This window comes from Schistocerca serialis, chromosome 8 (genome assembly GCF_023864345.2).
Source record: "Schistocerca serialis cubense isolate TAMUIC-IGC-003099 chromosome 8, iqSchSeri2.2, whole genome shotgun sequence".
Taxonomy (NCBI): Eukaryota; Metazoa; Arthropoda; class Insecta; order Orthoptera; family Acrididae; genus Schistocerca; species Schistocerca serialis.
In genome coordinates this window covers 163619160-163643556 of record NC_064645.1, presented here as the reverse complement: position 1 = coordinate 163643556, position 24397 = coordinate 163619160, and the positions used below count along the sequence as shown (strand labels likewise).

Genomic DNA, 24397 nt, shown 5'->3' with positions numbered 1-24397 from the left:
TTGTGGAGAATATTGAGGATGAGTTTGGTGAAGTGAAGTGTCTCAGTAAGATGTGGCTAGTCTCCCTGTTGATCAAAGCTGCTTCTGCCTCCCAGTCCGCAGCTCTTTATGCTTGTGATCATCTTGGCAATGTCCTGGTTGTATATTACACCTCAGTAGTCTCTGAATATGGCCCAGATAGTGATTTTTCTTAGGGACCTCATCCTTCAAACTGATGAACTCCAGGCTAATCTGGAGTGATGCGGCATTCATTTTGTTCGATGTGTGCAGAAGGTTCGTAAAGACAACCACACTGAAACTGGCACTTGTATTCTGGCTTTCAAGGGAGATACTCTCCCCCTTCTCCTGCGGTTTCTCTTTCCCTTAACTCCCCCCTGTCGGATCTCACTCTTGGAGTGCCCCTCCCTGCCATTCTCAAGATAGGAAGCCTGCAACCTCGGGTCGGATGAGGGATCCATGCTCCGAGGCCCCCAAAGCTGCTCGCTCTCTGTCTGGTCCAGAAATCACTGTCACCTGTTCCCTTCCTGGTAACACCCCCACCCACCCTCCCTCCTAGGGAGGAGGAGGAGAAGAAGAAGAAGAAGAAGCAGTGTAAGTCCAAGGAAGAGTCTTCTCCAGCATATCAGGAGGCTTCCCCCCCTCTCTCTCACTCCAAATCAGACCCAATTTTTATGGATGTCATCCGATCCTCTTTGGTGGCGGCCACTGACCCAATGACATGACCTCCTCTCGGCTTCTTTGTATCTAACTTGGACTCTCGCCACAGGGTCAATCCAAATGAAGTGGTCCAATAAAAATTAAGTTGGTTGCTTGACCATTTTTAAATGTTTTAATTTTTTATATGTGATTACCCTATAATTGAGAAGTTCAAAACAGTTTTTTAAAAAAATTTACCTTTTATCTTTACTGAATGGCGGCCAATTTTCATTTATAAATTGCAACAGTGTTTCAGTTTAGAGATGTTAGCAAAAATATGTTTGCACTGGGTTAAGTTACAACATTGCAATTGACATTATTGTTTTTAGAAAAGTGTCCTCTGTAACATTGTCTATTACACAAAATACCCTAAATTCAAAAATAACCAGTCAAAATGACCTCCAGAGTTTGGTATCCAAATTTTCAAAAGTCCACTTTTTAGGCCCAAAAATAACAAACGAGGAGTGATTTATGAGAGTCTATTTTTTTCCAATAGTTAGATATCATACACTACTAACCTCATATAGAGCAAGAACACTTACAAATGCTTCCTTAATTTTTTATGAATTTTTGAAATTTGAAAATTTTCATTTTTTGTTAAGTTTTGGGTTAGTTATCTCAAGTGGGACTAAATATAAAAATATGACTTTTGCACAGTTTGTACACTATATGATAGCAACACACTGTAAAAATTTCAGCATTGATATCTGACTGTGAACAAACTGATTTTAAGGCTGTTGCCTATTCATGTGTGATATATTGGTGGGATATAATCAATTATTATTGAAGTAAGGTACTGAATTATATGCAAAAAGTGGAAACATCACTGACATTAACATTTATATTATTTTGACATACTTAAAATAAATATTTTCAATTAACATCCTTCTAGATGTGACTGTTCCAACATCTGGTGGTGAATGTTCAGAACACTTATTTCTTCAAAGAGCTTCTGTGATATAGAATAAGACCTCCCATTTGCTGTGATAAGTTCAAGCAATGAAAGTTTCCTTAAAACATTTTTCATTCGTTTTCAACTTTGTCACTAGTATATTTCTTGAATGATGTTCTTGGGCTAGCAGGGTGGTAAAAATGCACAAAAACATCATTGTTTCCCAAACTTATTCTTTCAACCTCTGCAACCACCACTGTCCATCATACACACATGGCACTATGCCATTCAACGTTAAAGACAGAGATGTAATTTTACTGATACAATGATCCTCATAAATTTTGGTTTCTAATGTTACATAGCATAGAAGTAAGTTTTCTGCAATGCAAAGGAATCTGTGGAAATGCCTTGTCCCTCTTATTGCTATATAGTTTTCAAATCTGGTTTGAAGTGTTGTTTTCATATGCAGAACCTCTTCTTCTTTCTTGATCGGAAAATAGGTAATGCCTTTAATATTATCCTTGCAAAAGACGTACATGTCCTGTACTGTGAGAATTTGGTCAGTGGTTGGTCTTTGTAGGCTGGCTTTACTTACTTCACATTTTGTTGTACCTCCTACTCCCCTCATATGCATTTTTACCACGGCAAGATGCAAAAAAGTGCCATTCAGCCTCCAACCCAGTCTACTTTGTGGTTGCACGGATTTGAAAAATTATTTTTGTTCTTATACTGACTACCACTTCCATCTAAAAAGTACCGGGTGATCAAAAAGTCAGTATAAATTTGAAAACTGAATAAATCATGGAATAATGTAGATAGAGAGGTAAAAATTGACACACATGCTTGGAATGACATGGGGTTTTATTAGAACCAAAAAAATACAAAAGTTCAAAAAATGTCCGACAGATGGCGCTTCATCTGATCAGAATAGCAATAATTAGCATAACAAAGTAAGACAAAGCAAAGATGATGTTCTTTACAGGAAATGCTCAATATGTCCACCATCATTCCTCAACAGTAGCTGTAGTCGAGGAATAATGTTGTGAACAGCACTGTGAAGCATGTCCGGAGTTATGGTGAGGCATTGGTGTCGGAAGTTGTCTTTCAGCATCCCTAGAGATGTCGGTTGATTTTGCGACTTCTGGTAACACCAAAGCCAATAATCGCACTGAGGTCTGGGGACCTGGGAGGCCAAGCATGACGAAAGTGGCGGCTGAGCACACGAACATCACCAAACGACGCGCGCAAGAGATCTTTCAAGCGACTAGCAATATGGGGTGGAGCGCCATCCTGCATACACATTGTACGTTCCAGCAGGTGTTTATCAGCCAGGCTGGGGATGATGCGATTCTGTAACATATCGGCGTACCTCTCACCCGTCACGGTAGCAGTTTTGCTGTCCAGCACTATCTGTCGGACATTTTGTCAACTTTTTTTTCTCCCACCTAATAAAACCCCATGTCATTCCAACCATGTGCGTCAATTTTTACCTCTCTATCTACTTATTCCGTGGTTTATTAAGTTTTCAAATTTATACTGACTTTTTGATCAACTGGTATCTCAGCTTCTCAACCTTGGGAAAAATTTTCTTTTATGTAATTTATTACGTACTTTTGAAGCACATGTACAGCCAAAGTGTTGTGCTCCAAGTAGTCATTTCGAATGCAAATTGAAGAACTGCGAACTTCATCTCTCTCATTTTTAAAGTAGAGAATAAATGGACGCACTGTTGCCTGGTCATTGACCCAGTGGTACCCTTGTATTGCATCCTGAATCACAAATGTAAAATTTTCTGCAAAATCAGCTAGCACTATGCATTCAGTTTCATGAAGTTGTGCATTTTTGTCCTTCAAAAACTTTCTTTGGATTTTAGAAACATAGTGGTGACTTTTGAGTTTTTGTAAGTTATCAATTGAAGAGCCCAAGTACTCTTCTTGAGATTCAACCGCTGTTACCATTTCTGTCGTGTCAGTTGTGACCCACTGTTTGAAGGTAACACTGTCTGGCATTTCCTCATCATATTCGTGAAACAATTCAGTAACGGTTTCCTTACCAGGGCATTTATTACACAAACTCATCATGCAGTCATAACTGTTAGTGTCACAGACCATTAAATCTAGTAACTCTTTGTAGTTAAGATCACTAAGCAGCCAAAATACACCACTTAGGGTGGAGGTCACAAAATTTTGACCTTCCAATTTTGCATTCAGGATGAGAATTTTTGAAAGCTACATAAAGTTCATTTAAATTTGACAGCACTAGTCGTTTCTGCTTTGTTACTTTAACTCCATTTAAAACAACTCTTTTGCTATCTTTGCAGCCTGGGCACATTCTACTGTTCTCGTCATTACTCCTTTCCTCTTTCCTAAAGCTGGAAGAATGCCTTGCTCTTTCACTAATTTTCGGGTTAGTTTAACCAAACAATGAGAAACGTTGAATTCATGAACTATTTTTTCTCTTGACCATGAGTCAGGGAGCAAACTTAAAATTTGAACTTTTTCCTCTTTAGATGTCATTGAAATTTAATTTCTCTGTTAAGCTCAAATATTCAATGCCAGATGATGCTGGTGGTATGTTCTCTTCTTCTTTAGAAATAATGTTGGTATTTGTATTATTAAAGCATGATTCCATGTCTTTTCTCGTTTTGTTTGAAATTTGTTGTACCTTATTTTCAATAGCTGCTTTTCTTTTTCTGCTACTTAATTTTATTATTTTTGAAGCAGGAGATATGTCTAACTTAGAACAAGCAAAATCCAATATGCTAACAGTTTCCTCATTAGGAATATAAATGTCACTAACAAGGTTACATGATTCTGGTTCTGGATTCACAACAAATATTTTTGAGTAGCAATTTGGGCACAGGGAATTTCCAGCAATCACATTATGTTTCACTTGGGAAGCTGTTTCACTCTCACATAACAAGGACAAATGTTCAATTTTTTCCCCTCAGACCTTTAGTAATGGGCTTTTTAAGAACTTTAAGTGGATCACAGCACTTTCTTCCAAAATGTGGTTGTACTTCAGAATATATTTCTTCTGATGTTACAGAAGAACTTGCTCAAAATTTAATCAAAGTTTGTCTAACTACATCAAAGTCCTTGACATTTTTCAAGTTTTTTAAAACTGAACCGTAAACTGTTTTGTGACACACTTCACTTGCTATGTGTCCAACAGAGCACTGTTCATCCATGTTATTACATTCCAGTTAATCTCTCTAAAAATCTCTCAAAATTAATTACAAATTACACACAGAACAATGCACATTAACACATTCTACACTCTCGATGAAGTATGTACATCCACTCTAACAGAGATTTCATAACAGACTGACTACAACAATGCCACACCCAGCAATAATGTACTTTTACAATGCCATATCCAGCTATAATTTACTTCTTTATTGACAATAAACCTAAATGTAATTGGGCATTCTTATTACCATAAAACAAAAGCAAAAGCTCCTATTGTTTAATACTTCATTATTAAAAATAATTAAACTAAATGAATACTGGGTGATAGTGTTAACTTAACATATGCCACAATTAAATTTTATTACAATGAAATAATAAACCATTTAAATGGGCAATAGCGATAAGATCAGTTGTAGAGTAATGTGAATTATCTCCTCAGTTTCAAAAATTCATATCTTTGTTCACAGTCAGATAACAATGTTGAAATTTTTACAGTACATTGCTATCACATAGGTGTACAAACTGCGCAAAAATCATATTTTTATATTCAGTCCCATCTGAGCTAACTTACCCCAAACTTTACAAAAAATGAAAATTTTGAAATTTCAAAAATTCATATAAAATTAAGGCAACATTTGTAAGTGTTCTTGCTCTATATGAGGCTAGTAGTGTATGATATTTAACTATAGGTAAAAAATAGATTCTCAGAAATCACTCCTTGTTTGTTGTTTTTGGGCCTAAAAAGTGGACTTTTGAAAATTTGGATACCAAGCTTTGGAGGTCATTTTGACTGGTTATTTTTGAATTTAGGGTATTTTTTGTAATAGACAATGTTGTAGAGGATACTTTTCTAAAAACAATCATGTCAATTGCAATGTTGTAACTTAACACAGTGCAGAGAGATTCAAATTTTCACTAATGTTTCCAGACTGAAAAATCGTTGCGCGCCTGCAAATAAAAATGGCCGCCATCCAGTAAAGGCGCAAGATAATTATTTTAAAAGTCTATCACACATAAAAAAATTAAAATATTTAAAAATGGTCAAACAACCATCACTGGACCACTTCATATGGATTGACCCAATCTGTTGAGAGTTTCAGTATGCAGATTGAATTTTGTTTTGAAATTTGGCACAGTAATTTTCAGCACACTCGATCTGTCCTACGATATCTTTACCATCTACAGCACCTTCCTTTTCTCGAAAATGTGTACCTTATGGTTTCACCATGAAGCAGTGTTTTAAGAACTGGGGTATTTTTTCGACAAGTTCCTCAAATGCTTCAGAGGCAGTGTTTTTCTTCAGAACTTTCTCAATTTTTCGATCAATGATTTTCTCAGCTTTCCAAACAAACCACGTCATTTGTATTATCTGTTAAGGAATTAGGCTGACTGAGCAGATTCCTGATACCACAACTACCACTAGATGCAGATTTCATTTTCGGGATTGCATGTAAATGTAGTGATTTGTTGTAATGATGTATTAGTAATCTCCTTCTTATACAATGCAGAATTAATGGAAATAAACAATGTAGCACCATAAAGATCCACGGTATTCTCATACATAGACACAACACTGATTAATCAGAACAGGGAACAATTCTATCATTCCCCTGACACCACGAGGCAGACAGGCCTCCATGTTTCGCATTCTGCAGAGCCAGTTGGCCTTTATATAGGTCTGTTGTGCATTTCGACACCTCTCCCGCAGATTGCATTGAGACAGTCGTGCAAGAAGTCTCTGACACAATTCTTCATGCTGCTGGCACTGTAATACCTGTATCCACAAGTCCCCATCATCGTTGACCAGTACCTTGGTGGACCTCAGACATAGCAGTCGCTATCCAGAATCACCGATGGCTGCTGCAACGATTTAAATGCCACCCTTCACTCACTAACGGTTGGTTTGGGGGGGGGGGGGGGGGGGTTGAAGGGACCAGACTGCAAAGGCCATCGGTCCCTGTTTCCATGACCATGAGACACCCACAAGAAATAAAAACAGGCAATGGAGATAACAAGGAACTACACAGAACAAGAAAGACACAGACACAGACAAAGACCAAACAAAAGGAAATAAAAGCTTACAGGGTTACAGTGGTTGGTGAACCGTGGAAACAAAAAAAGGAAAAGCCAACCACCAAGAGACACACTAAAAACCCCAATCCAAAATTGTAGGCCAAAGGCCAGACACAACACTAAAAAGAGGCAAACCCTCCTATCAAGCGATAAAAGCTCCCCTGCTCGAATAAAACTCAAAACTACGCCTGTCATTGCAGCGTCATCCGATAAAAGGGCAGTAAGTGTATCAGGCAGCGCAAACGTCTGCCTGAGTGCAGTTAAAAGCGGACAGTCCAACAAAATGTGGACCACTGTCAATGCTGAACCACAGCGACAGAGAGGTGGGTCCTTGTGGCGCAATAAAAAACCATGCGTTATCCAGGTGTGGCCGATGCACAGCCAGCAGAGTACAACAGAGTCCTTGCGAGAGACCCGCAAGGAGAAGTGCCACACACCTTTAGCCTTCTTAACAACTCGAAGTTTGTTGGGTGAAGGCAGGATGCGCCATTCATTACCCCAAGTACTAAGGACCTTCTGCCGCAAAACTGACTGGAGATCACACTCCACAAGGCCAATCACCAAGGCTATGCACCGACAACCTGTTTGGCCAGCGTGTCAACACGTTCATTACCTGGGACTTCCGACATGACCTAGGGTCCACACAGAGACCACGGAGTGCACGCAATGGGCAGGAGTGTGGAGGGGCTCCTGGATAGTTATCACCAGATGAAAGTGAGGAAAACACTGCTCGATAGCTTGTAAACTGCTCAGGGAGTCACTACAAATAATGAAGGACTCACCTGAGCAGGATCGGATATACTGTAGGGCGAGAGAGATGGCGACGAGCTCTACAGTTAAAACACTGCAGTCATCCAGCAACGAGCGTTGTTCAGATTGTTCCCCAAGAGTAAAAGCATACCCAACTTGACCAGCAACCATCGAACCATCGGTATAGACTACAGCAGAGCCGGGAAATGTGGCAAGGATGGAAAGAAAGCATCAGCGGAGGGCCACAGGAGGGACTGAGTCTTTTGGGGCTTGTGCCAAATCCAGCCAAAGGCATGGGTGAGGTACACACCACGGAGGTATATGTAGATGTCCCCGGAAAAGAGACGGGAGAGGGAAAAACTCAAGCCCATAGAGAAGGGTCCGGATGCGAAACGCGATCGTACACCCTGACCGGGGCCGCCATTTGGGAAGATGGATGACTGAGTTGGGGAACAGGAGATGGTAATTGGGATGCCCGGCCAAGCTACAAACATCTGCAGCACAAGTGGCCAGTAGCTGTTGGCACCGTATCCACAATGGAGGGACACCAACCTCCACAAGTATGCTGTTTACAGGGCTTGTGAGGAAAGCTCCAGTTGCGAATTGGATCCTGCAGTGAAGGATGGGGTCAAGCAACCGCAATGCGGAAGGTGATGCCGAACAGTAAGCCAGGCTCCCGTCATCTAAATGGGACTGAATCAACGTCTGATACAGTCGTAGAAGGGTACACCAATTGGCACCCCAGCTGATTTGACTCAAGCAACAAAGAGTGTTAAGATGCCACCAGCACGTTTGTTTAAGCTGCCGAATATGAGGGAGCCAAGTCAGCTGGGGATCAAAAAGCAATCCCAAAAAATGATGCGTCTCCACCACAGCAAGAGGTTCACCGTCAAGATAAAGCTGTGCCTTAGGGTGAACAGTGCAACGCCAGCAGAAATGCATGACGCAAGTCTTGGCGGCTGAAAACTGGAAGCCGTGCGCTACTGCCCAAGACTGTGCCTTATGGATAGCGCCCTGCAGCTGCCGTTCAGCAACTGCAATGCCAGCGGAGATGTAATACAGACAAAAGTCACCAGTATACAAGGAAGATGATACAGACGTTCCCACTGCTGCAGAGCGAGCCAATTGGTAGCAACTAAAAAGAGGCAGATACTCAAGACAGATTCTTGCAAGACCCCATTCTCCGGGACTCGGGAGGAACTATAGGAATGGCCCTTATGGAACCCACTCTGAGACGGAGCCAGAAGGCCCCGAGACTCAAGTAGCCAACTCAATCTCTGGCTCACCATGCATTCGAGCAACTTGCAAAGAATGTTGGTGAGGCTAATGTGGCAGTAGCTGTCCACCTCCAGGGGTTCTTTCTAGGCTTCAACACAGGAACTCACCCCCAACCCAGATATGGTTGAAAAGGTCTAGGAGGCGTTGCTGGCAGTTCACCGAGAGGTGTTTCAGCATCTGATAGTGGATGCGATCTGGCCCAGGAGCCGTATCAGGGCAAGTGGCTAGGGCATTTTCGAATTCCCACCCACTGAAAGGAGCAGTGTAAGATTCGGGATGGAATGAAAGGCTCCGACATTCCAACTGCTCCTTCAGGGAGCGGAAGGCGAGTGGGTTATTCGTAGAAGCGGAACTCTGATCAAAATGCTCTGTAAAGAGTTCTGCAATCGTGTCTGGTTCAGTACAGACTACTCCATTCAGGGAAAGCCCAGGGGTGCTGATGGGGCTCTGAAATCCATAGAGCTGCCAAATCGTGGTCCAAACCTGCGATGGAGAGGTACGGATGCTAATGGTGGAGACATACCTTTTCCAGCACTCTACATCTACATCCATACTCCGCAAGCCACCTGACGGTGTGTGGCGGAGGCTACCTTGAGTACCTCTATCGGTTCTCCCTTCTATTCCAGTCTCGTATTATTCGTGGAAAGAAGGACTGTCGGTATGCCTCTGTGTGGGCTCTAATCTCTCTGATTTTATCCTCGTGGCCTCTTCGCAAGATATACTGCTTGACTCCTCAGTGAAGGTATGTTCTCAAAGCTTCAAGAAAAGCCCATACCAAGCTACTGAGAGTCTCTCCTCCAGAGTCTTCCACTGCAGTTTATCTATCATCTCTGTAACACTTTCGCGATTATTAAATGATCCTGTAACGAAGCGCGCTGCTCTCCGTTGGATCTTCTCTATCTCTTCTATCAACCCTATCTGGTACGGATCCCACACTGCTGAGCAGTATTCAAGCAGTGGGCGAACAAGCGTACTGTAACCTACTTCTTTGTTTTCGGATTGCATTTCCTTAGGATTCTTCCAATGAATCTCAGTCTGGCATCTGCTTTACCAACGATCAACTTTATATGATCATTCCATTTTAAATCACTCCTAATGCGTACTCCCAGATAATTTATGGAATTAACTGTTCCAGTTGCTGACCTGATATTTTGTAGCTAAATGATAAGGGATCTTTCTTTCTATGTATTCACAGCGCATTACACTTGTCTACATTGAGATTCAATTGCCATTCCCTGCATCATGCGTCAGTTCGCTGCAGATCCTCCTGCATTTCAGTACAATTTTCCATTGTTACAACTTCTCGATATACCACAGCATCATCGCAAAAAGCCTCAGTGAACTTCCGATGTCATCCACAAGGTCATTTATGTATATTGTGAACAGCAACAGTCCTACAACACTCCCCTGCAACACACCTGAAATCACTCTTACTTCGGAAGACTTCTCTCCATTGAGAATGATTTGCTGTGTTCTGTTATCTAGGAACTCTTCAATCCAATCACACAATTGGTCTGATAGTCCACATGCTCTTACTTTGTTCATTAAACGACTGTGGGGAACTGTATCGAACGCCTTGCAGAAGTCAAGAAACACGGCATCTAGCTGGGAACCCATGTCTATGGCCCTCTGAGTCTTGTGGACGAATAGCGCGAGCTGGGTTTCACATGATCGTCTTTTTCGAAACCCATGCTGATTCTTACAGAGTAGATTTCTAGTCTCCAGAAAAGTCATTATACTCGAACATAATACTTGTTCCAAAATTCTACAACTGATCGACGTTAGAGATATAGGTCTATAGTTCTGCACATCTGTTCGACATCCCTTCTTGAAAACGGGGATGACCTGTGCCCTTTTCCAATCTTTTGGAACGCTACGCTCTTCTAGAGACCTACGGTACACCGCTGCAAGAAGGGGGGCAAGTTCCTTCGCATACTCTGTGTAAAATCGAACTGGTATCCCATCAGGTCCAGCGGCCTTTCCTCTTTTGAGCGATTTTAATTCTTTCTCTATCCCTCTGTCGTCTATTTCGGCATCTACCATTTTGTCATCTGTGCGACAATCTAGAGAAGGAACTACAGTGCATTCTTCCTCTGTGAAACAGTTTTGGAAGAAGACATTTAGTATTTCGGCCTTTAGTCTGTCATCCTCTGTTTCAGTACCATTTTGGTCACAGAGTGTCTGGACATTTTGTTTTGATCCACCTACCACTTTGACATAAGACCAAAATTTCTTAGGATTTTCTGCCAAGTCAGTACATAGGACTTTACTTTCGAATTCATTGAATGCCTTTTGAATTCATTGAACGCCTCTCACATAGCCCTCCTCATACTACATTTCGCTTCACGTAATTTTTGTTTTTCTGCAAGGCTTCGGCTATGTTTTATGTTTGCTGTGAAGTTCCCTTTGCTTCCACAGCGAGTTTTCTAACTCAGTTGTTGTACCAAGGTGGCTCTTTTCCATCTCTTACGATCTTGCTTGGCACATACTCATTTAACGCATATTGTACGATTGTTTTAAACTTTGTCCACTGATCCTCAACACTATCTGTACTTGAGACAAAACTTTTGTGTTGAGCTGTCAGGTACTCTGAAATCCGCTTTTTGTCACTTTTGCTAAATAGAAAGATCTTCCTACCTTTCTTAATATTTCTATTTACAGCTGAAATCATCGATGCAGTAGCCGCTTTATCATCGCTGATTCCCTGTTCTTCGCTAACTGTTTCAAATAGTTCGGGTCTGTTTGTCACCAAAAGGTCTAATATGTTATTGCCACAAGTCAGTTCTCTGTTTAACTGCTCAAGGTAGTTTTCAGATAAAGCACTTAAAAAAATTTCACTGGATTCTTTGTCCCTGCCACCCGTTATGAACATTTGAGTCTCCCAGTCTATATCCGGCAAATTAAAATCTCCACCCTGAACTATAACATGGTGGGGAAATCTACTCTAAATATTTACCAAATTATCCTTCAGGTGCTCAGCCACAACAGCTGCTGAGCCTGCTTTAACCGTGACCTTCACCCAAATTATTTCACATTTCCGATGACGAATAAGTCGGCAGGCTCGGGCATGGAGCCATTTAAAGGCAATGAGTTGTTCCAATGATGGGTGCCGCTTTTAATGCTGGAGGCCCTGCCTGCGATCTATAATCGCCTCAGTGATCTTGGGGCACAGTCCTCCGCGGAGGGTACCCGGAAGAACAGGGAATTGCAGATTCCACGGAAGAAACGATGCCAGTGGTGATCGTGTGAACCACCACATCAATGGTGTCATGAGAAAGAGGCTCTATAGTGGCAATGGGGCGACGACAGTGACTCAGCCTGTTGCCACCAAGCCACCCCACAAAGGGTTATGGGCGTTAAAATCGCCCAGTAATAGAAAAGGTGGCGGCAGTTGGGCTATCAGTGTAGCCAATACATGCTGTGGGATATCACCATCCTGTGGAAGGTAAAGACTGCAGACGGTAACAGCCTCAGGCGTCCACACCCGAACAGCGACAGCCTCTAAAGGTGTTTGAAGAGGTACACACTCACAGTAAAGAGAGGTAAGGACGTAGATGCTGACACCACCAGATACCCTCTCATAAGCTTCCTTATTCTTATAATAACCTCGATAGCCAGGAGGGTGGGGGTTTGCATCACCGGAAACCAAATTTCCTGTAGAGCAATGCAGAAGAAAGGGTGAAGGCTGATGAGTTGTCAGAGCTCAGTAAGGTGGTGGAAAAAACTGCTGCAATTCCACTGAAGAATGACATTGTCCGTGGCCGAAAAAGGTGTGAAGGGACCGAGGAGACATTGGGTCACCTGCTGCCACCGATTGAGTACGTGTGCGTTCGACATCCTTTGTGTCTGAGGGTCCGGCTAGGTTTAGGGCCTCAGTGGACTCCAGAGTCTCCGCCTCAACCTCAGATACAGAGCTTGTAGGGAGCGGTGGTACAGGTACCACTGCAAGGTCTGTATTCTTGGGTGCTGCCTTCTTTTTTTGTTTCTCTCGCTGTTCCTTGGGAGGGCTTCACCGGGTCAGTTTCAGGAACTGAGGCGGACTGCGAAGCCCTACGACCAGCTACGTGTGGTTGCTTCAGCCACTGGCAGGGTGTCCCCAGGAAGGGAGTGACCCAAGGGACCTCTTCCTGGCGAGAGGATCCAAAGAAGACTTACACTTATCCTGCTGGGAAGTGGGGACTGATGTCCCCAATGGTTGGGGGGGGGGGGGGGGTGTTCCTGAAGCAGGTGGTGCAGGAGTGACAGGGAGGGAAATGCCCCCCACCATCAAGCGGGCAGGTGTAGTCTTACGGCTCTGAGTGCTGGCTGGAATTGGGGCAACGGATGGGGCTACAACTGTTCTTGTAGCAGCGGAGTATGAGGAGGTCATAGCCACAGGATGTAGGCGCTCATACTTACACTTAGCATCAGTGTAGGTCAGGAGGTCAAGGGTCTTATATTCCATGATCTTCCACTCTTTCTGTAAAGTCCTGCAGTCCTGCGAACAAGGAGGAGGAGGACAAGTTTATGATGCTCTCCGCAGTTGACACAGATGGGAGGCGGGGCAAATGGAGTATTGGGATGTGACGGGCTGGAAACACAGCGGGAAGACATATGGCCAAACTTCCAGCACTTAAAGTACTGCATCGGGGAGGGATAAAGGGCTTGATGTGACAGCAGTAGACCATCACCTTGACCTTCTCATGCAATGTATCGCCCTGGAAGGCCAAGATGAAGGCACCGGTGGCAACGTGATTATCCCTCGGACCCCGGTGGACATGCCAGACGAAATGAACACCGCGCCGCTCTAAATTGGCATGCAGCTAGCCATCAGACTGCAAAAGAAGGTCCCTGAGGAATGTAATACACTGGGCCATTTTTTAAACTCTTATGGGGCGTGATCATATTTAAACTGTTATGGGGCGTAATGGTAACGAAAACATCCCCCAACTTGTCATAAGCGAGGATTGGCCGAGACTGGGCGGAGGTTGCTGATTTTATCAGAACTGACCCAGAGCGCATTTTGGACAAGCCCTCCACCTCCCCAAACTTGTCCTTTAAATGCTCTACAAAGAACCGAAGATTCATCGTCATGAAAGACTCCCCATCAGCTCTCGTCAAACTGGGTACCAGGGCGAATAAGTCTCACTGCCATCCTTAGCCTTTTGCCCCTCCCAAGGTGTGGCCAGGGAGGGGAACGATTTGGGATCACACTTCTGCGCATTTAAGTGAGCCCTAGAATCCTTACACACTCCTGGTGGCTGGCCACCAGCAAGAGATGATGTACCACGCTTCATTGCGGGTCATCCTCCCTGATGTCACCCACTCCGACCAAGGACCCTCTCCACCAAGGGCACCACCCAGCCTCAGCAAGGGCCACCTGGCCGGATGGCCATTGCCGGGAGTCCCGATGCCCCAGGGAGATAGGCATCTACTCCTTGGCATACGTGGAGAGTTAACGGTGCAGGCATCAGCAGAGCCTACTGATGCCTGCACCATCAGCGGGCTACAACCAACAGGGTGCATGGCGGCCGTACCACAGCGGACTGGCTACTGTGCTTGATATCAGGTGCAAAGAAGTCCGTGGTCATCGTCGGTGCAGAAAGCGACACTGCATAGTGCATGGGGTGAACTGCACCGAGGAATATATCCTCGCCCAAGAGATCTCTCCTCCTGAAACCAATTGGATTCAGAGATCGATACCAATCAGCAGCCTAAGTAACCACAGGCTGCGGGCTATAGAGCTGCTCGCTCATCCCGATCTTAACTTGTAAAAATCTTTGCAGACTTCAAACACTTCCAGGAGGAGCAGGACAAGTTTATGAGAAATCAAAGACTTATCCTCAGCCTTTGTTTCTGTACTAATGATGCAGGTAACTGCGATTGAAGACATAAACATGATTTGCTACTCCAACCTCATTGTCTTCCTCGCCAGGGTGGTTATGCAGTGTAGTTGTAATGGTTACTACTGCCACCTTCCTCAGCATTGTGACTTCTGGACACATGGTGATGTAAGGAAATAAGATTCTGTGTTGCTTAATATGATGCAGCAACTCCCCAACCTTTCCTCCTCCTCCTCCTCAGGAATTTTAATATGTGTAACACACTGTGGGAGAACTCCACAGACATTTTGGCATGGGTTTCCTCATTGAACAGTTTTGCTTAGTGATTTTCGGCGACAGATTCCCAGGCAATTACAGTGCGCATGGTCAATTTTCAGCCATTGGTCTTATGCTTTACCCACCCAGTGTAAGTTACTGTATTACAGTGTCCATAGTGATCCTTCTGACAGTGATCACTTTCCTGGGTCCTGTCACTCTCATTCCAACCTGGGTTTTCACTTGTGACTTGAATATTTCGACCATACTGTGTCAAAGGTAGGTCAGATGTGTTATGGGTGCCTCCTGCTGCCTGCTGAGTCCCAGGGGACACTTAACTGTCTGCTGGCCATGTCTTTTATCTTGTTTTATTTTTATCTGTATCTTTTTGATCTTTGCTATGCTTTTAGCCTTTCCTCTTTTACGTGATTGACTTCCCCTCCAACAGTATAACAGGATATTGTTTATTTCATCACTGTTTCACCCCTGCTTCACATCACCTAAAGCGGTGGCAACATTACCTTTTTAGGGTTTGTTTTGTGAGCAAGGGGTTGGTGACCTAGCCGGCTCCCTTAACCTCTATGCAACCAACCCAACTGTATGATCCTGCAGAGGGCATTTTTGCATTTCACAACCACAGACTGCACTTCATCAATGTGGGATACAGATTTGCCAGTACCAGAGGTTTTTGATACATCACCCGGTTAGGCTCCCTTAACCTCTATGCAACCAACCCAACTGTACGATCCTGCAGAGGGCATTTTTGCATTTCACAACCACAGACTGCACTTCATCAATGTGGGATACAGATTTGCCAGTACCAGAGGTTTTTGATACATCACCCGGTTACGACTGAATCGTAGAATATTTCATTGATAGATAGCAGATGGTACATTCTCCCGAAACCAGACAATGACATATAAAACGTGACGATATAAAGCATCCCCACCTCCCCCGAGAGATGTGGCACTCTAGTTAAGACACCACACACACACATTTGGGAGGACTACTGAAATCTCCATCTGGATATCCAAATTTATGTTTACTGTTGTTTCCCAAATTAATTAGCTTAGATCCTGTGATGGATCCTATAAAGAGAAGATGGCCAATTCCCTTTCGTGTCAGGGCTTGTGTTCTGCCTCTAATGACCTCATCAGTAACAGAATGTCAAATCCTTACCTTCCTTCATTGTAAGTTCCCCAGTAGTTACAAAAGAAGCGAGCTTGACATAAACTAGCTGTATAAGAAAGAACTTGGGTCAAATGTTTAACCTGGCCTGTGCATTGTAAATGAAAGTTCCTTAGTTTCTATGTACATCTACATGTATAATCTACAAGCCTCCTTACAGTGTGTGATGGAGATACTCCTGGCATTACTATCACCTAGGTAATCTGAATATAAGGTGTATGGCAAGGCAGTGAATCTCTTTAATTTCAATTCTTCAATTGTGTGGCCATAGTGTCTGTAGTTGCTTTATAACTCTTGAGGGTATTTTTGGTCTGTCGTTGCAACTACAAAAATGCATGATTTTTTTCACCAGATGCTTTTCACTTTATTGAGGTAAAGCATCATCAGTGGGCTATAATTGAGTTATTTACATTTTGATTTGCTTTTTAGAATGAAAAACAGTTCGTTAAGAATAGGTAGATTCATACTTAATAGTGATTTTTCGGCTGATTTCTCGCTTACATTGGGAAATGCGGTCTGCTAGCACATTTAAATTCACTTTGTCACAAGTCTTGGGGAGCAGACAGGTTGTGCCTACTATGGTTTTAATGTGGTTCTGGCTAGATTTTGGGTGCATGGTACACAGGTCAGTGAGATCTATGTATTTTGAGACAGATATGGCAGACTTCAAAGTTGTGTGAACAGTCCGATGTTCTTCTTCAATTATCAGTAAGTTTCACAGGGAAGGCTGGCTAAACCAGGTCATTTTGTAAGCCACATTTCTCTGAGTTGTTTAACCCTTTATTCTGTTACTGTATCACTTAACAGCTGTTATTGATGGACACGAAATGTTTATTACATTTTGAGGAGATTTTCTTGCACCTTGAATTGTTACTTTCAGTAGAAAGCTCAAAATTCAAATATTATATATAAGGTGTACAACTTTGCTTCCACCATTTTTCCCCAACATTTGAAGCTTTAATGAAACAAATTGGGTATACATGTATCATTCAAAGTATTTTCCATTGCTGGCAACTACTTTCCCCCATCTTTCGGGCAATGTACAAATCCTGCGTTGAAAAAATTGTTCATCGTTTGAAGTGATCCACGAATCGATTCAATAGGTGACTTCTTCATGAGATTGGAAGTGTTCATCAGCCAGGCCGTGAGCCATTGATCTAAACAGGTGATAGTCAGAGGGAGCAATGTCTGGAAAATACAGCGGGTGGGGTAGGACTTCCCATTTTAACGCTTCCAAGTACATTTTGACCTCTTTCACAATGTGGGGTCGAGCATTGTCGTGCTACAAAATCACTTTATCGTGGCTCTTGCTGTATTGCGGCCGTTTGTGTTTCGATTCTCTGCTCAAATGCATTAATTGCGTTCGATAACGAGCACCTGTGATTGTTTCATTTGGTTTTAACACCTGATAGTACATGACGCCAAGCGGGTCGCACCAAATGCAGATCTTGGAGCCATAAATATTAGGTTTGGCCATCAATGTGGAAGTATGGGTGAGATATCCCCATGATTGTTTGCATTTAGGGTTATTGTAATGAACCCATTTTTCATCCCAAGTCACAGTATGATGCAGAAATCCCTTCCATTTTTGCCTCTGAAGCAACTGTTCAAGCCGTTCAACGTCTCTTGGTATCAGCTCACACAGGACCCAAGTTCCTTCTTTCTGAATCATGCCCATAGCCTTGAGACATTTTGAAATGGCTTGCTGTGTCACTCCCACTAATCGTGCCAATTCTTCTTGAGTTTGACGTGTCTTCACTCAGCAATGTCTCCAACTCTGCATCTTTGAAAACATTCTCTCTTCCACCACTATGCCGCTCTATGACGTTAATATCACCGTTCTTGAAGCGTTGAAACCACTCACGACATGTTCTTTCACTAATAGTGTTCTTATACGTACTTTAGGGCATTCAATGAGACTCAGCCGCTGTTTTCTTCATATTGAAACAAAACAGTAACACCTCCCGCAAATGCCGAGAATTAGGCTCGTAAACTGACATTTTCAATCAAGAACAACTTTATGATGCAGACACAAATCGACTAATGTTTGAATGAGGTTATGTTGACTGAGGTCCAAGCTAACTGCCTGATGTCTGCGATCTGTTTCTTTTGACCACTACTTACCGTTGTCGCCACCTATCCGCAAACGGCGGAAGCAAAGTTGTATACCCTGTAATGATGATGATGATGATGATGATGATGATGATGTCGCTGTGAGAGTAAATCCGTGATTCGGTCTGCAGTTGGTAAAATGTTTAATTTTTTTGCCAGTTAATGATTATAAGCATTGCCTTTATATGTGATGAAATGAAGCTTTATTGTGGTTCACATTTCGATTAGGTCCTCTTCTAACTGATAGTGTTATCCATATCACAGGACAAAATAACATGAAAGTACTCTACTTAGTAAACCACATTCATATTCAGTCTAATCTTTAGATGGAAGATAGCTTTACCAGCTCCTCCATATAGACTTTTAAAGTTGACCTTTGTGTTTCTCAATTTCAGGAAAAAAGTGGATGCAAACCCAGATGAAGGATTTGTGTTTTCTGATGAAATATGGAAGAAGTACTATACAACTTCCAAAATACTCAACAACACTTTCAGATCAATTGTAGAATTTTGTTCTGAAGGTGATAGCAGCAGTGAGACAGTACAGGCTGCTAAGAAGGCTCAGAATTTAAGACAGCTATGTATAGTGTATAAAAAGAAAATTAAATGGGTAAATATAAGCTTTCAAAATTTTGAGTAAAAAGAGAATGATACTTAAGAGTTACAGAACGTTAGATTAACTTATTAAAAATTATTTGTTTCAGAAAAATCCAACTGAGCGCAGGTACCTCAACGTACTCCACCCTGTTGCGAAGTGTCCTGAAAAATCTCTTCTGGATGCTGTGCAGCATGAGGTCTATTGTTACTTGTACGACAAATTGACTCATTCCAATGCTAGATACCCTCTTACAAAAGAAGAAAATTCTCTCTTCAGTGTAAGTACTAATTGCTTATTGTCTTCGATAATTTGACTTTCAAAAGTTCCTTTAAATTAGAAATTAAATATCCAAGGACAGGGAATGATGGAAGGTTGTTACCAATTCTCTCTTTAATGGAAATACCACTTTTTTTTTTTAAATTTTAAAGTCGGATGCAGATGTTTGAAAATTAGCTTCTGATATTATGAGGCACCTTTGTCATTTTACAAAGTCAAAAAAAGGAGGTTATCAAGAATTTTGTGCATGCTGCCATTGAAATGGGTTTCTGTTTTTAATTCTGGAAGAAAAATGTCAAAGATAACTTCGAACTATCCAAACCAATCACACAATCACACGCACTATTATGTACGAATGTTGATGTTTGGACAGGGGCTCCGCAGTAATCTCTGAATGTTTTTTATCTTTGCATAACCCCCCCCCCCCCCCCTCCCCCAATGTGTGACAACCATCTAAGTTCATCCAAACCACCACTGCTTTCTTTTCTACAAAGTAATTTCAGTTTCTGAGTTTGTTCATAGATTCTGTAGGATTATACCTATCTTTAATTTGTTTGCCATTGGAGAATTTCCAGTCTCTAACATAGTGCTTTAGTTGTTTCCAACCACATGTGTGCAGCTGCTGAATGTCCTACTGCGTGCCTTTCTCCTCAGCAAGTATGCATGCCGTTTGTCTGCCATGCGTGGCCACCCCTCCTGTGCCTCATTCTTTGATGATTCCTGAGATCATCAGTATGGGGCTCGTCCCTCTTCTCTGTTACCTCCTGGAGTCTGCTTTTGCCACTTGCTACGGCGGCTTAACTTCACGCTACCTGCAACTTTCTCAGTGAGTGTGGACCCTTCACCACCTTGGCTTTGTGAAGCGGCCCCTGTTAACCTTGGCCTTCATTTGCTTCCTAAGGACACTACTCCAGCCTCGGTCTATCACCACAGGTTTCACGACCTTTGCATGGAACTTAGCTATAGTACCTTTGTATACACTGATGGCTCTCGGACTGATCTTGGGGTTGGGTGTGCCATTGTCATTGGCACCCGTGTCTTTCGATATCAGCTTCCGGCGCACTGCTTAGTATTTACAGTCGAGCTTTTCGCCTTGTTTCAGGCCAAGGAGTACATCCGGCGACACAACCTGTCCAATTGTGTCCTCTGCTCAGACTCACTCAGTGCCCTACAAAGTCTCTGTGCGCTGTACACTGCTCATCCCTTAGTGCAGTGGGTCCAGGAAAACTTTCACTTCCTCATTCTTGGTGGAGCCAATGTCATGTTTCTGTGGGTCCCTGGTCATGTCGGTCTGCCAGGAAACAAGGCTGCTGACACTGCTGCCAAGGCTGCAGTCTTCTTACCTCAGCCCGCGAGTACCTCTATTCCCTCCGATGATCTCTGCATTGCCGTCTGTCAGGAGATAGTGTCTCTTTGGCACCGCCAATGGTCCTCCCTTCACGGGAATAAGTTTCGGCCTATTAAGCCTCTCCCAGTGCCTTGGACGACCTCTTCTTGGCCCTCCCGCTGGGAGGAGATTATTTTTACTCAGCTGCGTATTGGGCACTGCCTTTTTAGTCATCGTCATTTGCTCAGTGGCGCTGCCCCACCACTTTGTATGTAAGCATTGCACCCAAAATTTTAACTGTCCGCCACTTCCTGCTGGAATGCCCCTTTTTTACCAATTTACGTTCCAGCTTGGGTTTGCCATCTGATTTATCAGCCGTTTTAGCAAATGACACGTGGACTGTCGACCGTGTTTTACTCTTTATCAGCCGAAGCAATATGGCAAAGGCCATTTAATTTTTAGCTTTGGACCTCCATTTTTTTCCCCATGCTTTTTTAGCTGTCTCCTATTCTGTCCATTGGGACTGACATAATAGTTGTTTCCCTCATCTCTGTGTTTGTGTTCTATAGTTTTGACTTGGGCGCATATGACCGCAGTGTTTTTGTGACCAAAAACAAAACAAACGTGTGCACTAGTTAAATGCTCATCTAAATGTTTAATCATTATTTTTGATATTACATGATGTTAATGCATTATTTGTTGACGGCTTCAGTTGCTACATGTTATATACCTCCGTAGTAAGCAGCAAAATATCCCACGGCATTCCCATCCCCTGCGTGGTGTGTGGTCAGTAGTACAGAATATTTTTTGGACTTGAAACTATGGTTAGACTAATGTGATTCCAAACATTTACTTAACAGATGTTACCTTTAGTCCTGCCAACAAAAATAAGAAATCTTTGTAATGTTAAAGATGATCTAGGTCTCCAAAAGCCAAGTACGCACAGTATTCCATGTAAATGTAGCATATCTCACATGGAGCAGATGCAAGGAACATCAGTGACACACCTGCCTAAAAAAAAAGGGAGGGGTGGGGGTAAATCAACTGTCATCAGAATATGTCATGAAATGAAATGCAATGAGAGCAGTATCACGATGCAAATGCTTAGTTTTTGTAACAGCTTAATTGAGGAGTCTGTTAAACTAAAGGTGTTCGAAGGTCCAATAGGGCTAGAGGTTGGCATTTCACTTTATTAATAACTCATAGGCTGTCACATCCAGCAGAGCTGGGAAACTTTGGTTGGCGTACGCTGATTCTGTGATAACTTCATCTTGTGGTTATGATCACGTACAGGCATCATCCGCTTCCCAATATTTGTAAATAATATGCATGTGTCTTACAGTAGTCAAAATTAACTAGCAACTGGCACTGTTCTGTGCATCTAATTGGATTGGCTGTTCCAAGGAAGCTTTTAATATCAACCAAGGCCATTTGGTTTCACAGCCACAGTGCAGGAGATTCTTAATTGTGAGTTGCGTTGATTGTAGCTATTAAGTTTGTAAATGAAGTGTTTTGTTGTTAGCTTTTGTTCTAAACAGAAGTATAGTGTGTTTCTGTTGCAGTTTTAAGATGGAAGAACATGACATGGAGAGATAAGAAGACTTGTTTGATGGAAGGGAAAACGAAAATTTTTGAGAAAGTTGAAGGTCATCGTGAAATGTATTGTACAGAGTTTAGAGATACCTTTGTCCACACGGAATACCATAGTGAAAAACAGAGACTTGATCTTGGAAAGTGTAAATAAAGATCTCCAAATGTGCAAAAGAAAAACATATACCAGTTACTCAAAATATGTAGAGCTGGAAAAATACAAAAATTGCTTTCAGATAGCAGGAGTGCTTCAGACATCCTAATGAATAGCATGGTGTTACGTGGAAATGTGTTGAAGGGTGCTATTATACTTAGACATGAGAATTTCTTTGCATCTAATGAGCGGATTGAGAGTTTTAAGAAGTGGTGTAATGTGGTCTACAAAACTGTGTGTGGGGAAGAAGTATGAACTTAAAAAGACTGTTGGTGAATGGAAGACTGTAAGTTAAAAGATCTTAACAGGGCTGTGAACCTAAGGACAATTTCAACATTCTTCCAAATGAAACACTTGCTTCCAAAGGCAAAAATTACCATGGAGGGAAACGTAGTAAGGTCCACCTTACAATTAAGGTACACACCAGTGTTGATGCCTCTGGAAAGTTGAAGCACACATGTGATTGACTAATCAAAGGAACTATTTTGTTTTAAAAATGTGAAAACTTTGCTCTTGAGCTGCAATGTCAGTCATAAAGCTTGTATGATGTCAGAATTATTTGAAAAGCTGTTGCATAACCTTGCTGGTAAAATGGGAGCGTACAGTAGAAAAAGTCTTCTATTTGTGGACTGCTGTCCTCCATGCCCCAAAAATGTAAATTTAGGAAATTTGGAGATAGATTTCATGCCACTGAACTGCACCAGCAAGTTGCAGCCCATCTCCAACTGCTTGTGAGAAAGTGGGTTTTTCAAAATAGACAAAGATTATGGATCTTACCTACCAAATCTGTGTAGTGATATGACTGTGAAAGTCTCATCACTTCAACATGGGAAAAGGTGCAGTTAGTGCATGCAGTGCAAGATTTCCTCCATGTTGATGTCACTGTTGTAACTGTTGAAAGTGTGTCAGTGGAAGATTGGTCAGTTCTGTTATACAAGAAAAGGATGGCAGTGCAGGAAGTGATGGAAGTGTTAGTGAAAATGGCAATGGAGTGCCTTGTATTCCTGATGTACATTCAGTGGTGAGAAGTAGTATATTGCTGTTGCAGATTGGGACAGCAGCATTTTCCATTATATTTATGAAACTGAGAATCGTGTAGAAAAAATTCACTAAAATTTTTCCTCGATTTTAGTGAAAAACTGCAGATGTGTTTATTTGTCAAATTTATGTAAGAATATTGCTTTCAAATTAAAGATCAGTACAATTAAAAAAATCGCTTAGTTCTGTTTTACAGAGTTCAGTAAACTGTAGATTAGCCTACCCACGAACAGACTATCTGTGGACTATTTCTCACCCACCTCCCTCCTGACCCCCTCTTTTACCCAGGAGCCAGTGAACGATAATGTCACGTTACAACATGACTGTAGTAAACGATATGTGCTTGAACACATCAAGCTTGGGACTGTATTGTTGTGGTGGATAGTGTAGTCATTTGGTTTCTGTTAGTGCCGAACAGGAAAGTGAAAATGTGCTTTGCTGGCGATACAGCGGAAACTGGAAATAACTCACAAACTCGAAAAAGGCAGTATTGATAGCGGAATCTGCCATGGATTTACAGTGGGGGTGAAACTACAATCTGTGATATTCTGAAAAGCAAAGACGGAATAATTCAGTTTGCTAGCAGTTCTGACTCAGCTAAAGGCTTGTCAAAGTGGAAGGCTATGAAAATGACTACATATGCAGGACTGGATAAAGCCATGTTGGAATGTTCTCAGCAGAAAAGAGCAGGAGGGCACACAAGTATGTGGCCAAATATGCACCAAACAGGTGCAGTTTTTCTTCAAAACTTTGGGGACTGAAGGAGATTTTAATGCACCTTCCGGCTGGTTAACAAGATTTAAACAGGGGAGATTGCCGTCCAAGCAGAAAATTTAAGTACAGATAATAAGGCTGCTTCTGAATTTTGTAATGATTTCCAGGAGTCTATTGCATGAGAAAATTTAGAGCTGGAGCAAATATACAATGCGGACGAAACTGGACTGTTTTGGAAGTGTCAACCAACAAAGACTTAAGCTTTTGAAGCAGAGCATAGTACATCTGGTTATAAACCAAACAAGGAAAGGATAACTGTGTTGTGTTATGCTAATGGTATGGGATCACATAATGGTAAGCTTGGTGTAATAGATAAAGCTAAAAAATCTCACTGTTTCGAAGGAAAATAAATGCACAATTTACCAGTCCATTGTTTTCACCAGA

At 42.3% G+C, this 24397-nt stretch overlaps 1 protein-coding gene across 1 annotated transcript in view; it reads left to right on the top strand.

The window, feature by feature from the left end:
- Positions 1-24397, top strand: part of LOC126416431 (little elongation complex subunit 2-like) — a 221806-nt gene that overhangs the window by 26763 nt on the left and 170646 nt on the right. The window contains exons 2-3 of the mRNA XM_050084151.1: positions 18653-18866; positions 18961-19131. Coding sequence (XP_049940108.1) covers positions 18653-18866; positions 18961-19131 — 385 coding nt within the window. The remainder of the gene's footprint in view (positions 1-18652; positions 18867-18960; positions 19132-24397) is intronic.